Source organism: Coenobita brevimanus, chromosome 21, assembly GCF_032717465.1.
Source record: "Coenobita brevimanus isolate Jiangsu-jjx chromosome 21, ASM3271746v2, whole genome shotgun sequence".
NCBI lineage: Eukaryota > Metazoa > Arthropoda > Malacostraca > Decapoda > Coenobitidae > Coenobita > Coenobita brevimanus.
In genome coordinates, this window is record NC_136974.1 from 26,657,519 (window position 1) to 26,674,784 (window position 17,266).

General features: G+C 41.3%; 1 protein-coding gene across 1 annotated transcript in view; it reads right to left on the bottom strand.

The window, feature by feature from the left end:
- The window catches only part of Dhc93AB (Dynein heavy chain at 93AB), a 289,061-nt gene that overhangs the window by 247,793 nt on the left and 24,002 nt on the right, over positions 1-17,266 (bottom strand). Inside the window, exons 9-16 of the mRNA XM_080266572.1 lie at positions 15,704-15,873; positions 13,970-14,192; positions 13,364-13,530; positions 11,561-11,726; positions 9,182-9,305; positions 8,490-8,665; positions 5,499-5,630; positions 2,116-2,229 (exon numbers count right to left, since the gene is read on the bottom strand). Of these exons, the coding sequence (XP_080122698.1) occupies positions 2,116-2,229; positions 5,499-5,630; positions 8,490-8,665; positions 9,182-9,305; positions 11,561-11,726; positions 13,364-13,530; positions 13,970-14,192; positions 15,704-15,873 (1,272 nt within the window). The remainder of the gene's footprint in view (positions 1-2,115; positions 2,230-5,498; positions 5,631-8,489; positions 8,666-9,181; positions 9,306-11,560; positions 11,727-13,363; positions 13,531-13,969; positions 14,193-15,703; positions 15,874-17,266) is intronic.

Here is a 17,266-nt window from a genome sequence, read left to right on the forward strand (position 1 = left end):
ACATCATCACTCAAACGATAATATCCGTGGCCTGTTTTGTGATATGGCGGGGGATACGACATTTGGAACTGGTGTAACAGTGAAACATTTTATGAAGCGTTGGTAAGGCCATGTAGAAGACCAATGAAAATAATCTAAAAGAAATTAAAATCTTGAAACTAATCCTACCAAAGCTGGGATTTGAACCTGACACTGTAGTCCACGGTTCTCTCCCACATTCAGTCAGCTACTGTACAACCTTCCCTGTACTTCATTGCAACACAACAGGAAGGTATTAGGGTATTAGGTACGTTGGGTCTTATCTTGGATCTGTGGGTTATAGGTTGATTTGAAATTTAGAAAGTCATATGAAGGAAGAGGGCACGGATTAAGAGGTTGCTTGCGTAGAGAGGGTAACAAGAAGCCATAATTTATAGACTTGTGAGATTCCCCAGCACTTATTCCTTACTAAAACTATATATTTCTGAATGTGCCTAATGAAGATCCTCTTGTGACAATTAAGCCATTTATGTAAAGTCTCTCAGCACAATTATCCCATATTTCCCCATTCGTAGGAAAGAATTACAAAGCTAGGCTACCTTAGTCCTGGGCATTTAGGGTAAGACATGAACCTACGCCCTGACGTGTCTTACATGACAAAAACCCGTAATCACCTCTGGAACTCGAACCGCAGCGCAAAAGCCACAGTGCATTAAGATCAGAGAGGTCTGCCACCAGACTACTATATGCCTACTCTTGTTTCCATTCAACTTAGGAGAGAACCCCTCGTACTGGAGGTGCCAGAAACTTTCTTTCAGTATCTTTTTAAAAAGACGAAGTCTTTCTTACTTTATTCTTGTTATTGTTACAATAAAAACTGCCTAGAAATCGTCTCACAGTGCAAGGCCTTGTTATCTCCACATGATTATACTCTCCTTATGAAAGATTTGCAGTGAAGTGTTATTTAACGTGTCCAGTCTATGGACATCTTTTCAGCCTAGGAGGGGCCTGTCAAACTGGTGAGGTCGGATTAGCTTTCTTAACCCATTTACTACAACAGGGATGTCATATGCTTGATACAACTATCTGAAGGTAGCACGAGTAAATAAGAAAATAAGTCATCGGATTGAAGAGCTGAGGCAACCTTTCCAGTTTGAATGGTTTCTAGTAAGTTCACTAATATTATCTGGAAATACCAAGAATAAATACTGTATTGTCACTGGTTTCTGGGTGTAAAGTTGGAAAATTATTAACAATAGTGCTAAGGAAGAGGCGCCAGGGAGCCTTCTAATCAGACAAGAATATGATCCCGCCAAAACCACTCATGTCTATTTCCCTTCTGTTCTCATCAGTCCCAGTCATTAGCCTTCCATAATGTTCCCTTCATCTGTTCCGTGCGTCACTTCCATTGACAGAATTTTTCCACTCTCGTCCTTCACACTTTCACACTTTTTTTCACTCTCATTTCACCTTTCCCCATGTCTTTTCAATACAAATTCTTATTTTTCAGAGTACTTTATATAATTTTTCGTTCTTCCTTTATCAGTACCTTTACATATTTCATAATCTCAGTATATTGCCTGCTCCTTTTGTTTCAACTCCTTTTTTCCATCGACCCTAAATTCATATCAACAAGTTTGCTATGAGACGATTCTCCTAAACTGAATAAGGCTGTTTGGCAGTAGCGAGAATAAAAAAAATAAAAAATCATAATACCCCAGACGCTCTGTCCTCTGCTGAATATAATCATGTGGTGTTAGAAGGAATAACGTAAAACAGACATCATTCTGACTGGGTGGATGGAGACTGTCTCTAACCTCTTCACTCTACGTGATATCTCCTTAAGCTTGATATATTTGCATGGCGGAAGCAGTAAAAGTTAGTACAGTACTTATTGCAATCCTAAACTCACTGAACGTGAACCCGAATGAAATGCAAGGTGAAGTTGCCATTCTTCCTCACTTCACTATCCTCCTGTCGGGGGATAATGAGGGGAGTAAGAGACGCTTATTCGACCTGGGAACTCGACCACCCGTAATATCGGCGCCACCATGCGAAGACACCTGCTCCAGCACCGTGGTGGCTGCAAGAATGAAATAAACAAGGCTAAAGAGGTACGGGACACCAATGACTGACCTGATTCTCCTCCAGCGTCTCGATCATCTCCTCTGAGGTCCGTATGAGGGTCACGCCGGTCCGTGGGTGTTGGTCCAGCATGAACTCCATGCCGGACCACGTCGTCTCCAGTTCCTGTGCATATTACAGTTTGGTTATTAGCTTCACAGTTATCCCTTTCATCCCGACATAACATTCTCACCATCATCATCATCGCCACCATCAGTCTTCTCGACAATTTCACATCAGCTCTGCTTCGTACACCCTTCGTGTAATCCTTCCACTCGTTTACTACAAACTCCAGCAAAACCAAAAGAACTAATAGTGTCTGAACTTTTTCCTTGGTAGGCAGAGGGAAAGACATTGAATAATATATATATATATATATATATATATATATATATATATATATATATATATATATATATATATATATATATATATATATATATATATATATACAGTACATATCATCCGGACCTCCTTTTCCACATTATTATAAAAAAAAAATAGTTCAGGGTAAGGATTAACAATGTCCACACAGCCCATATTTGCCCAATCCAATGGGCCACCCTTCCATTCGCTTACCATTCAATCCTCCGGAATCCTGGCTCTATCTGATACGCCAAAAATATTCACCACGTTCTATAGCGTCATATAACGTATCCGACAGAGTCAATCCGGACACTGTCACGTTAAAAAGGGATCCAGTTCCCTAGTCATTCGCTTCTCCTCACAATATTCATCCAGCCAGCTCGATCTCTTGTCAGTCCCCTAGCCTCACCGACTTCCAAACCTCTGTTCCTCACACACTCATCCACCACATCCCTCCGTCCTCTCCTTCCCCTATCTCGCCTCCTACCTCTTTCAAATTAGCTTAGATATACCTTTTTCACCACTCTATTGTTATCCATTCTTTCCACATGACCATACCATCTCAATACACTCTCTTCGATTCTGGTGTCCACAAACTTCCTCACTCCACATCTTTCACGAATCACATTATTTCGTATCCTATCCACTCTCTGTATTCCACATACATTCCTCAGCAATCCCATCTCCACTGCTCTCACTCTTAACTTTTCATTTTTATGCCACACCATAGTCTCACATCCGTATGTTAAAGTTGGCACTAACACTCCTTCAAGTAAGCCTCGTGCAGCTGCAACAATCAAGCCTCTGTTTCTTATCAAAGCCTTCACTGCACCAGCTACTTTTCTTCCTTGTGTCACTCTACTTTCGACTTCTTTTGCACATTTTCCTCTCTTTTCTATCACACTACCCAGGTGTTTGAACTCTCTTACCAATTCCAGTCTCTCTCCATTCACCGTAACATCACACTGGGAGTCACCTTCTCTCTCATTAACCATCACTTTACTCTTTTCCTCATTTACTTTCACGGAACGATACTCACAGACATCAGCAAAACTCTGCACTAGTCTACCAAGTTCTTGTCCGGTATTTGCAAGTAGTACTGCATCATCAGCATACAAAAAATATGAGATATTCCACCCATCACCTTTCATTACCAACGCCATCTCCCTCTCCATTACTAGTATTTTTACTTCTCTCTCTCATATATATATATATATATATATATATATATATAGTGGCTTTAGTATACTGTTGAGAGACGAAGAGGAAGAGGTGTATTTGGGAGAGTACGAGAGGTAAGTGAGGGTAAAGTAGCCTGAGGATTGTTCTGTCATGGCAATCCCTTGCTTGTCGGTTCTCAGGAGGTTGCAAGGCATCGGAGATGATGATGATGACATATTCAAAAGTGTGAGAAACAAGAAAAGAGAAACAAAACATTGCGAAATGGGAATAATAAAATCATGAAGAAAATCGTCATAATCCTGACTTCCTTTCCCATCCAAAGATGGGCTACGTTAGCGTCCAGAAAGCAAGCAATGAGAGAAGCATGACAGAGGGAGAAATTAACCAACAGCATGTTCAGTGGAATCAGCTACACACTCGCTCTTTCATCCACACTCAGGCTCCCGGAATCCCGATCCCATCCCACTACCAAAACCATCCACACATATGCACTTCGCAATACCTTTCAGATAGAGTCAGTCCAACGACTGTCGAGTTAAAATGGGTGTGCGAACCCACGTCATATGCTTCTCTGTACAAAATTCATTCAGCTAGCTCCATCCCTTCTCAGTTCTCAAGCTTCATTAGCCTCCATGCCTCGTGTTCTCACACACTCAATTACCATAAAGTATCCATCCACCTTCTTCTTGGCCTACCATGCCTTTTCTCATCTTCAAACTCACTCACATCTACCCTTTTCATCGCTCTATTTACACGCATTCTCTCTATATGGCTAACACGGTTTCTTCAACTCTAGTATCCACAGACTTCCTCACTCAACATCTCTCAGTCTTATTATTTTTTATCATATCCACTCTCTCCACTTCTCACACAATCCTCACAAACCACATCTCTGCTTCTCAAATTCAATTGTTTTACTGTCATGCCATACCAAAGTTTCACATTCATGTGTTACTGCATGTACTAAAACCCTCACGCAGTTGTCTTGCAGCCACTCAGTCCTCTGTTTGGTGTCAAGGCCTTCACAAAACCAGTTACTTACCTTTATGGTACTGCAATTTCCAACTCCATTGCTTAGATTCCTCTGTATCATTGCACTCATGTACTTAAACTCACTCTCCATTCATCAGCACATCACACTGAGTCACCTCCTTCTCAGCAACCGTCACTTTACTGCTGTCGTCATTTACTTTCAAAACATAACACTCAGAGACATCAATAAAACTGTGCATCAGTCTGCAGAACTCTCTTTCACTAATAGGAAGTAGCACAGCAGCATCTGCATTCATTAGATTTGAGATACGCCACCTTTCCCCATTCAATACTAACATCATCCCTCATTCCATAACTGGAGTTTTTATTTCTCTCATAACCCCATCCATATAATCTCGAACAGCCATGGGAACATCACACAGCACTGTCTCACTCCTGTACTGATATTATACCACTAACTTAGACACCCACCTACACTTACAAAGGCTTAGAACCATCATAAAAACTCTTATGAGCATTCAGCAGCTTTCCATCCATACCACACAAACGCAAAGCCTTCCGCAATCCCTCTCTGTTTACCTTGTCATATGCTTTTTCCAGATCCAAAAATACCTTTGAGTTCTATTCACATGCTTTCTCCACCACCTATTTCACTGCAAATATTTGATTCACATATCCTTTACCTCTCTAAAAATCACCCGGTTCGTGTTTCACGAGGCCATCTGATATTTTTGTTACCTTCTCAACGAAAACTCTCCCATATTCCTTTCCCACAACACTTAACAAACTTACTACAATTACTGTGCACTCGCATCAAAAGCAAAAAGATAATTATAGAAAAGACAACTAGTGACCTTTATAATCTTCTCCATAGACATCTCCTTAACGGCCTTGTCGACAATGTTCTTGACCTCATCCTCATAGGTGTGCAGGTTCAGCTTCAGCAGGTCAGCCAGGGTCGTTGCAGGGTTGTCCACAAAGTTTGTCTGGGGAAGAAATGTGAAAAATAAAACATCAGTCATACTCTTCAGTACGTGTTTTCAAACCCTACTTCCCACAAGCTCACTGGCGTGGAAAGGATCAGGACACAAGATCAGAAATATAAATAAGAGATGACAGTGCAACACAAGTTCAGAATCTGCTCATTCATTACATAAGTTTCTGAAGTTCCCTTTTCTGCACCACAGGCAGATGTCCTTCCATACAATGTACTTAAGTTAATCACCTGTGCTGCAGAATGATTCGGGATATTGCCAAATAAAAAGGTTGTACCACTTTTTATGCATCTCCATACATACTTCATCTAACTAATTCCATCCTTTGTTTATGATCATCCTGGATTACTTTCACTCACAAAAGGAAAAGTACATGTATGCAAGACTGAAGGATAATGCAGTACTTATAGTTTCTCTCTCTCTCTCTCTCTCTCTCTCTCTCTCTCTCTCTCTCTCTCTCTCTCTCTACAAGCTGTAAAACGATTTCCTGTTCAAGCCAACTGAGGTGACAATATTGCTGGTATTCTCTGTGATAAACTGAGTCGTTTCATGCAGGGGAACATTCGTGAACAGGGATTCCACATCAGAACTAGCCAGGGTGGCACCGTGATCCATTTTCCGATATGTGACCTCCTTAACAAACTCTGCAGAAGTCTTAACCGTATATTTATTTGTACTTAGAGAACTGATCAAGGCAACCAAAAGTTTTACTGGTATAACTGAAGGTACCAACAGATGAAATGATGGGTCTTATAAGAGTGTTAGGTTTACAGAATTAACTTTGGGGGGACCATAGAGATATCCTGGAACTGAACCAGAAGCATATATACTGTTAGTCGTACTGTCACATACTTTACCTTTAATATACTTCGCAGTAAACAGCTTAGTTTTTCTTCATGCTTAAGGATGGCAGACTGAATTTCAGAGATGATGACCTTAAATTTAGAGCTGTCACTAAGAATACGATTAAACTTAAATTCATAATCACAATCAAATGGCTTGAACAGGAAATCATTTTACAGCTTGCTGGAGATAACCTACCAATCCCTGTTCATATATATATATATATATATATATATATATATATATATATATATATATATATATATATATATATATATATATATACTGTATATATATATTGTCACGGGGGATGTGAATTTATGAATGAAGAATGCTTGATGTTGCTTGAAAATAGAGACAGGGAATTGACTTGTGAAAATGAAGCAGTAAGTTTAACTTTATGCCTGCTTACTTCGCCGATTCTCTAAGGACGAGAATTTATAAACTTTCTCAACAGTACACAACAGAAACTAATTACCCATGCGTGCTGTTTGTTAGTACTGTTAGCCTCTTGAGAAAGTGACTCCACCCCTGACAATCAATAACTGATGCTATTAATGATAAACAGGTTCTTGCCGGTGCATTAACTCCTGGCTGGCACAACGGATTTAAACTTGATACAAAAGAACTGGCCTAAGTACCAGTAATGAATAATGTAAAGCGTTTGTGCAAACTAGGAGCAGCAACTAAAATAAGCTTAACGTGGAGAAATAAAACACGAGTTAACTACATTAAGCTCGAGGAAAAGAACTGTAAATTTATTAATTGCAATGAAATAAATTTACGTTATATGAGTCTCAAAAATGAATTCAAAATAACAAGGAGAATACACTCACTCGCTCATTCAAAAGCTAATACACTTAAGCCTAGAAAAACCGAAAAGAAATACTGGTCAGTGGAGTGGAGCTGAGCGAAAAGAACTGGGCACCTGTGCAGGACATCAGATGTTGCAATTTGCTAAACCCTCTTCGACAATTCACCGTCTAGGTGGAGATTCAGGAACTCGTTGTACAACGGCGGCGCTGCCTTACGCTGGGCACAAACGATCCAACTCTAACGACGACTCAAAGCTGACTAACTTCAAACTATGAAAGAGGGCTAGGGATGGCCGTGTTCGAACTTCAACGGTCAACGGAAAGTGAGGGATATTCGCTCACAATAAATCACTCATTGGAGGCACTAATGTCGTGCATAAGAATGATCACTTGTGAAACAGTAAGAAATGTTCTGAAAACCATCCCGATCGAGTGAATGCGAGGACAGTTGAACTGAGTGATGCCTAGTGGGAATTCCAGTAGAGTTCGTGGTTTTCCCACTTAGGTACTAGGTCACGAATTTATAAATATGCTCGCGCGAATTCGTTATATATATATATATATATATATATATATATATATATATATATATATATATATATATATATATATATATATATATCCAACCTCATCTCCACACTTGCCGCTGCAGAAGTACAAATCCTAACAAAGCCATCATTATCAGCTGCAGTGATTATCTTTTCCTGTCCCCCCTCCAAACTACCACCCCCACATGAGCACATACACGAACACCTATCCACAATCATCCTATTGTTAATCCACATTCACACAACATCACCTTTCTTTTTACAGTCTGCATATCATCTAGTCCTTTCAAAATCCGGCTTTCATCTTCCTGACTAAACGATTAGGTCTTAAATATGTCGGTCTGCCTGTCTGTCTGGTATCGAAACAGATCTTCACGATCTTCACAAAATGACTTAGGCAGAGGTGTCAGTTCTGTTGATCACAAGGTGCTTTATCCCGTTTGTTTGTCTGTCTCTGTAGTCTGTCTGTCACAGTGCAATGGATTTGCAGTATCTGGTTCCTTGCCTCTGGTGTGTCTGTCATTCTTTCCAACTTGATCAACACACACTTTCGCATCCATCACAAAGGTCATATCTATTTTGGTTGTCGATACAAACTACACCTAATCTGTTTTCTCTTTATGTCTCTGTCTTGTCTCTCTTACCACAAATGCCTTGGCAGAAGAATCTGTCTTAGTAGCCACCAGCAGTTGTCCCCAGTGTCTCTCCCTCAGTGACGGGTTCTGCAGCTCAGCCACGGCTCGCAAGGAGGTCAACATGTTCTTCACGGTCGCGTCTAGATTCACGTACGCATCCCACGTGCGCATCTCCTTGTCCAGTGCTGGCAATGGGAATAAACCCTTTAGTATGTAATGGCTTTTATGTTTTACAACCACCAGAAAATATAAACTAGCTTAGGAAGGACCTTTAACAGTTGAAGGTTAACAAGTAAAATATTTTTATTTAGCTCTTCTGTTTTTCCAGTGATATCATTAAACATCTTAACCTTTTCACTATACGAGTAGATTATAGTCCCATGTTTAATAATATTTTTGAATATTAGCTAGAATAAAAAAATAATGTTAGTGAGGTGAAATAGTTGCAGGAGGCTGTTTCTAACTCATTCTCTCTGAAAGGCTTTTCCTAAGCTAATATTTTCGCATTATTAAATCAATTGACATTATCACAAAAGAAAGAAAAAATACCATTGTGATGAAGGGTTCCATGATTTTTAGCTTCATCTCATTTGAAACAATGAATCTGACTTACACCTGACACTTCGATATAGAAAGAGACGTAAATGGAATAAATTTTATACTCATAAAAAAAAAAATCAAATAACGTGGTCCATACTCACATCTAATGTCCTTAGCAAACTTCTTGCACTCAATGTCCATGTTCTCTACGTCCACTTGCCTCCAAGGTGTGGTCTTCCAGTGGTCCACGCACGCACGCACCAGGCAGATATGGTCCCACAGTTGCTGATAAGTAGAAAGACAAATGGAGTGAGTACTGACTATAATCCGTCCAGAATAACAAGGCAGAGATTTTTGTTCTATTGCAGCTTATTCCACGTAGCGAAAGTACTTCTTCGTGGCAAGCATCATATTCTAGTGTTAATTTCCTATTACAGCTCAGCGTTCAAGTTAGAGATGAACATTTTACGGAAAGTTTGTCAACAGAGTACCCTACTTGGAGGCTAACAATGTACAGTAGCTACAGAGGGACTGTAAAAAGGGAAGGAGGAGGTTCACAACAGACAAATGCCTACGACCGTTACTACCTTAGAATATATGAAATATTCCCGTCAACCATTTATTTCACATTGTTGTAAGGTACGTATGTGCCTAGGTGTCATGGAGCAGATTCCAGCCTCCATTAACAGAAAACACAGCGCACCTTAAGGAAGATGTCTGACCAAAGAGAGCACCATCAGTTAACTAGATGTGTATTTTCTAGCTCATACCAATGCAGGTTTTCTTTGTATTTATCACACTTGTATACCAGGTTACTTCAAATATATGAACCTGCCGATTATATGCTTAACATAACTTGGGATTGTTTTTGTCGTGTGACCCTAGGCTCATCTGAACATGAATGGACTGCAGGCTAAAGCTGCTTTTCTCCCGCTGTCCATTATCCTCTATTTGTGAGATAGGAGGAGGGCTTGAGGGATATTTATAGACCTAGGCAGCGGAGCTACTCTGTTAAATTGGTGCAACCGTGTGAAGGTAACCCAATCCAGCACCAAAAATGAAGACTATATACGAGAAATACATAAATATAAAGTAATGCTTGAAGTAAAGTCATCCACCTTGAAGGTCAGAACGTGGGATTGGGCAGTCCTCACAAAGTACGAGTATATACTGTACTTCACTTAAAGAACCTAACCCCTTTTCGGTCAACAGTGATGTAATCGTGCATGGCTTTGGCTTACATTTCTAAGAACTGAGAAGATTAGTTTTAAAAAGTCAATCACCCAACACACAAAAGTATCCCTCAGATTTATCGGCGTATCACATATGAAAATCTTGGGCAAGCTCCTACCACGTTTCACCAAACAGGTTTGCAGTAGATACTGTTTGAGATACCTCCACTCGCTCGAACTGGCTCGACTTGGCCCGAATCGAAAAGTCTTTACTTCTATTACCTACTTGAGAAATTTCTGAATGATAGGTTAACTCTAAGTATATTCTGGAAAAAGATTGGTACTGAAACGTTTTCCTAACTCCCTTTGTAATAGACATGGGTAACTTTGACCAGATGGTGGAATTTGATCGCGCCAGTACCGAATCTCTGTAAATGCAATGGTTAATGAGAGAATTGGAGACTGTATTTATGAAAACATAGTTACTACTGAGTTGCTGCTGCGTCCTAATAACAAACTCTGTGATACGTGATATGACCCACTGTAACAGAAAGACATACACATATAGATAAACCTAAAAATCTAAATGGGCATGAAGACTCGAACACTCTCATCATGAACAGGGGAAACAGGACGTAGGCAGAAATACGAAACACTAAATACAGGATAAGGACCCCACATACCCCTAGAAAAATACGTCTTTCATCTCATCAGCTCTATGAACATTGTAAGTTATACTGTAAAGAGCTAGACAGAAGGTACAAAAACAGGAAGGCTGGAATAAAGGTAATTACCCATACACCCATATAAACCTAAGGAATCCAGGAATCCAATAAAAAATGCAGTTCTCTGACCATAATAGAGCAATCTAGGCTACACAGTAATAAATGGTGAAGAACATGGTCAATATCTGGTGGGTTAGTAGGTGAAAGCGCTGAAACAGGATGTGGGCCATAAGGGTTGATATCCAAGAAAGGAGGGGTTTATTGCTCACCTTATGCCACTGACGAGCGAGCAATTGGTCACTATCACCTTAAATGTCTGGTTTAAGTGGCCTAGTCCCATGTCCCTATACCCCTGATGGGTCATTAAGGGAGTAGACGATGGGTGGATGGAAAAATAAGCAGAAAGAGAAAATCTAGGCAGCCATATACAGCATTTAGTGCCGGTACTGGAGAACATGGTATTTCCAGATTTTAACCAAGGTCCAAGTGTCGTTACTACTTTTGTTCACCATCATCATCATCATCATATCTTGCATTCTTTTTCTTATGAATAATTAAAAGCAGGTGGTTAGTTACAGAGCTACAACAGTAATGTCAAGATATTCATCACTGTAACCCTCAGCGACTCACACCAGCTGCCCACCTTCAGCATGCGTAGTTCCTTCCTACACGCCTTGATATACTTGAACTCAGGAATGACAACTTCAAAGAGCACAGCCGACTCCTGCAGCAGCCGCATCTCGTCCTCCAGCCGCCTCACCCTTGCGTTCACTCTCTCCAGACGCCAGTATTGCAGCTCACAGTCAAAACTGGAGTGAAGAGAAATAGGTTGATAATGATTATGCAATAACTAACTACAAAAGAGTTACCTTAGTGAAAGAACAAATGTTTATTAGCAGTAAATTCATGTTGCTAAGTATAAAACAACTGTGGTTAAAATAACTGATGATTAGCTGAAAAACTGCCTACTGGCTTGGTGGACCTGGCCACGTTATTGTAATGAGACAGTACTACATGACTGGTGTGAAGTATGGTTCATTTGTTTAATCACAGAAGCTACTGATCTCTGTGATTATATAATAACCAGAAGAAGTAATACACAGCGTGAGCAACACAACCGTCAATCAACTGGTCCAAGAGCAGAACCCTGACCTTTGACCGACTGCGCTCAAAATCGAATTACTTCAGTCTTGTCTGACTCTTAACATTCTTTATCATGTTTGGCCCAGATCAAATCAAAACTGTTTGAGCTGATCTTGGTCTGTGATCATGCATTGTTTATCCCTTTCCCTGTGTCCTTAACCTTTGACTGATTATTCTAAAAATGAATCAATTTATTCTTGCCTTGTCCTGAATCCTTCCACAAAGTTTGGTGCAAATCAGATAAAAACTGCTCAAGTTCGACTTGATATGTGACCTTGACCTTTGACTTATTGTTTTGTATGCAGGGTGATCTTTAACATTTTCATCAAGTTTGGTCCAAATCAGACCAAGACTTTTAGTTATTTCATTCGCACACAGACGCACACGGGTAGACAGAAACTTAGCCCTGTAACCTTGACCTTTGACCGACTTCTAAAAATCGAACCACTTCATTCTTGGACTGCCCTCAAACCTTCCACCAAGTTTACTTTAAAAAGGATAAAAAAATGTTCATGTTGACCTTGCTAGGTCAAACTTTGATCTAGTTCTGTGACCTTAACCTTTGGCCTGTTGTTCTAGAAAAACAAGTCAGCCCCTTCATTGTCCATTTACACCTTCACCAACCTTCATCAAATCTGGTTGAACTCCTATAAAAACTGATCGGGTTATTTTGTTCGCGCGCGCACGCACGCACACACGCACACACACACACACACACACACACACACACACACACACACACACACACACACACACACACACACACACACACACTCACACACACACACACACACACACACACACACACACACACACACACACACACTGTTTCGTGAGTACAAATATTAAAATAAGAGGGGACTTTTGTTAATATTAGGCAACCATACACACTCACTGGGAATAAGGAAGAACTACCCACACAATTCCTGTACAAGGAGACTGAAGGGGAGGGAGTGGAGGACTGGAATTCCTGCTTCTTCCTGCGGTGTAGTGGCAACTGGTTGCGTTAAATCCAGAGTTCGCACCTACTTTAACCTATGAGGAGGGGAGACTGTATCTGGAGTCTAGTTTCTCAAGAACTGTGATCAGAAATACAGTACTAGAGGAGCTCCCCCTGTCACCCCCTTCTGCAATGCCCCTGAGTTCAAGATGGACATGAAATTTTAAACAGCCATGTGGCACCTGTAGGCACCGGTATTTGTCACTGCGTCAGGTTTAGTGCTATTACTTTATATTCTGTCTGTAACTATCACACTCGAGACCATTAACTGTGGCAGACAGGAAAAATTCTCACACTACTCACTTGAAGAATGAATACTTCTTGAACTTTTCCCGGTAGAGTGCCTGTCGTGTCTCAAATTTGTTGCACTTCTTCCTGATGCCGGAGACCTCGCTGGCCTTGAGGGGCGCCACGTGCTGCCTCACCAGGTCACACTGCTTCTTCAGCGATTCCCACTGTTCAGGCAGCTCCTGGTGCACAGAGACGGACAGCAGACGAAAGTTAGTTTCTGAATTTGGAAAGGTTGGGGGGGAGCAGCAACTGTGAGCTCTGATTATTGCATTTTTTTCTGCTAAGTACTAGATAACTCATTACTTTTCCCATATCTCTCCTCACTTACTCCTTTTCTTTATCAGTCAAGTTAATTATGTTGCCGGCAGCTTACCTTTACTTAATATTTTTCTTTATAAGTTTCACCTAATTGCTTGTACTTTGTCAGGTGATGGTAGCCCCACGTACAGTATTCAAGAGTCCCTCATCTCTCTCTCTATCCCCCCAAAGCGGGAAGGTGGGCTTCACCTCTCTCTCTCTCTCTCTCTCTCTCTCTCTCTCTCTGTCTGTCTGTCTCTCTCTCTCTCTCTCTCTCTCTCTCTCTCTCTCTCTCTCTCTCTCTCTCTCTCTCTCTCTCACCTGTAGCTTCAAATGCATGGTTTCCGGGAGGTCGTCGCCGTACTGCCTAACTAGTGCAATGGTGGCCTTAATGGGGTCAAACATGGCGTCGGTGGAGTGGACCCGTTCCCTCACCGCCACCAGGTGTGCCATGATGGAGACCAGCGTGTCGTAATCCCCGCTACCCAGGTCCTGCGCCACGCCAACCTCTGTCTCCTTGATGAACTTGTCCAGCTCCGTCAAACTGCGGAAATTAAATGATTACTTACATGATGATTACTTTTTCCTGACAGTCGGTTCTCTAGGGTCAAGCAGTCTCCCTATTTGCCACACGTTTCACATGTCACCACTTTGATGCCACTGCCAACCATCCATAATAAGCACATGCCAGGCTGTCTCACTCAGGACTGGTGTACAGGTAACGGCATTAGCGGGGGTGGTTCTATAACATGTTGGTGTGCCATGCCAAGGGCCAGGAAGGTTTGTTTTACCAAAATTCAACTTGTCAAAGAGTACATAAAAGTCGAGCCATCGGTGTAATCTGATTTTCCAGCTGTACATGGGATGGCTTATTGTCGTTGTTGTCGTTGTCGTCGTCGTCGTCGTCGTTGTTGCTGTTGTCGTTGAGTAAAAACGGTCTGTCTCATTGAGGAGACCCGTAAACCGCAGGCAATTAGCCGCCCTTTAGGGCAGTCCCGTGCAGTGAACAGATGTCCTTCGCCAAAGCAAGACGCCGGGCATAGTGTGGAGGTTTGGTTCCAGATGGACGCCACACTTGCGCCTCTCCACCCAGTTAGTAGGGGCATCATAGTAAGCTCCACATCAACCCGCTATCTGGTTATATGGTTACCACCCAGCAATGTGACTGGTTTCCTGGGATACAAGAAACTGTCAGGTTTGGCACTCAGTGTACGGCCACCTGAAGCTGAAAGAAGAGCAACAAAATGTGGCACAAAAGATGAGAAAAATCGGGAGAAAAGAAGACAAATACAAAAGAAGAATGAAAAATTTAAAGGGAGAAATAGGCAGCACTACATCAATTGAGTGGATGATGTTCGCCACCATCTTCCACCAACATGGGATGGGTAAAACTCAGAAATATGTACACAACACAAATAACAAGGAACCAACAGGATCATCTGATGGGAACATCTAACATGGACTTACAGGATCTTCTAAATGACAACCTAACACTAACACGACCATTTAATAAGAAACTAAAAAAACACCTAACAGGACCCTCTAATAAAGGACTAATATTACCATTTAACCAGGGACAATCAAGACCGTCTAACAAAAGCTAACAGGAGCACTGCAGAATTCACCTGATTATTGCACAAGCTGTACATCAATATCATCACCATTATCGCAATAACAACAACAACAACAACAACAACAACAATAATAATAATAATAATAATAATAAAATAATAATAATAATGATAATAATAATAATAATGACAATCACCATCATCATCATCATCATGCCATCGCATCCACATTTTCCACCTGTGTTTGGGTGAGGCAGAGTCCAACTTACTGACCTACATGGCATATGAAACTGTGTTGTATGTGGGAAAAATGCTGGGACTCAGGGAACAGACTATTAAAACGCCCAGAGTTGGACACACACACACACACAAGCACCTCCCCCCCCACACACACACTCCATTCTTTGTTCCATTAAAGAATAAAGAAAGAATGTGACTGGCTACCTAGGACAAATTTAGTGGGTGCCTTCCAAGAGCATCTCACCTCTCTATGACCTGACTAATGAGGTGCTGCTTAAACATGCGCGCCCACTTCTTGGTGTTGTCCAGGAGGCTGTGCTTGAAGGGGCGCACGTCCAGCCGGAACCACTTCTCAAACACCACTGTTGTCTCGATGCTCTCAAGCTCCGTGTGTAGGGACTCGTACCGGTCAATCTGCAAGTGGCACTCAAATGAAAATCTATATCTGTTACGAGGGTTTCTTCCAGTTCAATGTTCTGCGAATTCGTGTCATCATCGTCATCTTAACTGTTTTTTCCATCTTACAGTGAAGTGAGGTAGGATCCATAAACAGGGGAAAGTACAAAAATAGGAGAAATGTTAATAGCATCCCAGTGAAATACGCCAATCATCCACAAACTATTCAAGTTTCTCGTACATCAAATATAAACAACAGTAAAAACTAGAGGACCCCCCCAGAGGGGAATCACATCAGCCGCGAGCCCATACATATACAGCGAGGCTTGGAATATGACCTTGATCTTGACCTACTTTCAGCAATTTCAAACTCGTAGGAGATTTGCATCCCTACTACACACTTGTAAAATTTTGTGATGATATCTTGAGTGGTTGGGAAGTCATCGTGGTAACAGACACACAGACTTTGGCTTACGTTCACCAATTTCGAACTCGTGATCCATTTTTTTCCCTACTACACACCTGTAAAATTTTGTAATGATATCTTGAGCGGTTGCGAAGTTATCGTGCTAACACACACACACACACACACACACACACACACACACACACACACACACACACTGAAAACACTGCCAGCTTCGCTATTGCGACTGGTAAAAATTTACCACTGCCACTATCAATATAAACCTGTGTTTCACTCTTAACCATGACGTGGGATGCATTCTTAGCCCTCACAGGAAGCAAGTCAGTAAAGAAAGCTTCAGTTACCATGTCTCTTCTGTATCATAGAAGCTATATAGAAGGCTGACTGCATTATAAGTGAAGGACAGTGGGGCTGCCACATCCTGTGTCTGGCATCATTATGCTTCTTAATAAAAATACAAATTTTTAATAGATTTATCTATTTACCATTTAGGACCAATAAACCCTCCTGATGCCAGGGCTCAACATGCACGGTCGGAAAAAGTAGTACCAAGGACGTCTAATGCGCGGAAAAAGCATGCGCGCTAGGTTAGATCTTCCATCTTTTTTATTGTCTCAAAGCTCTTTAATTTTGCTGCCTTGTGTCTGTTTTATCTCTGTATAATAGGCTGTACCCTAAGGTAGCATAACTGCAGTCCGGTTGGTGTCATAGTTTTTCTTTGTGTGTGTGTGTGTGGATAAGTTGGAATCTACCATGATGAATTTTTCCAACTTATTATTCCTCCAAACCTTTTAATATTGTACCGCTGTCTTATGTCTGCCACTGTACAGTAGTCTGTCCCCTAGGGAAGCATATCTGTAGCCTAGTTGGGGCACTGAGGGTCCTTAGTAGGCAAGCTGGGGTCAAGCTGGGTGTCGTGCGATGAGCATGGGTAGAGTGAAATGGCTGGGTATGTGGAGAGGATGGAGGATGACAAGTAGGTGC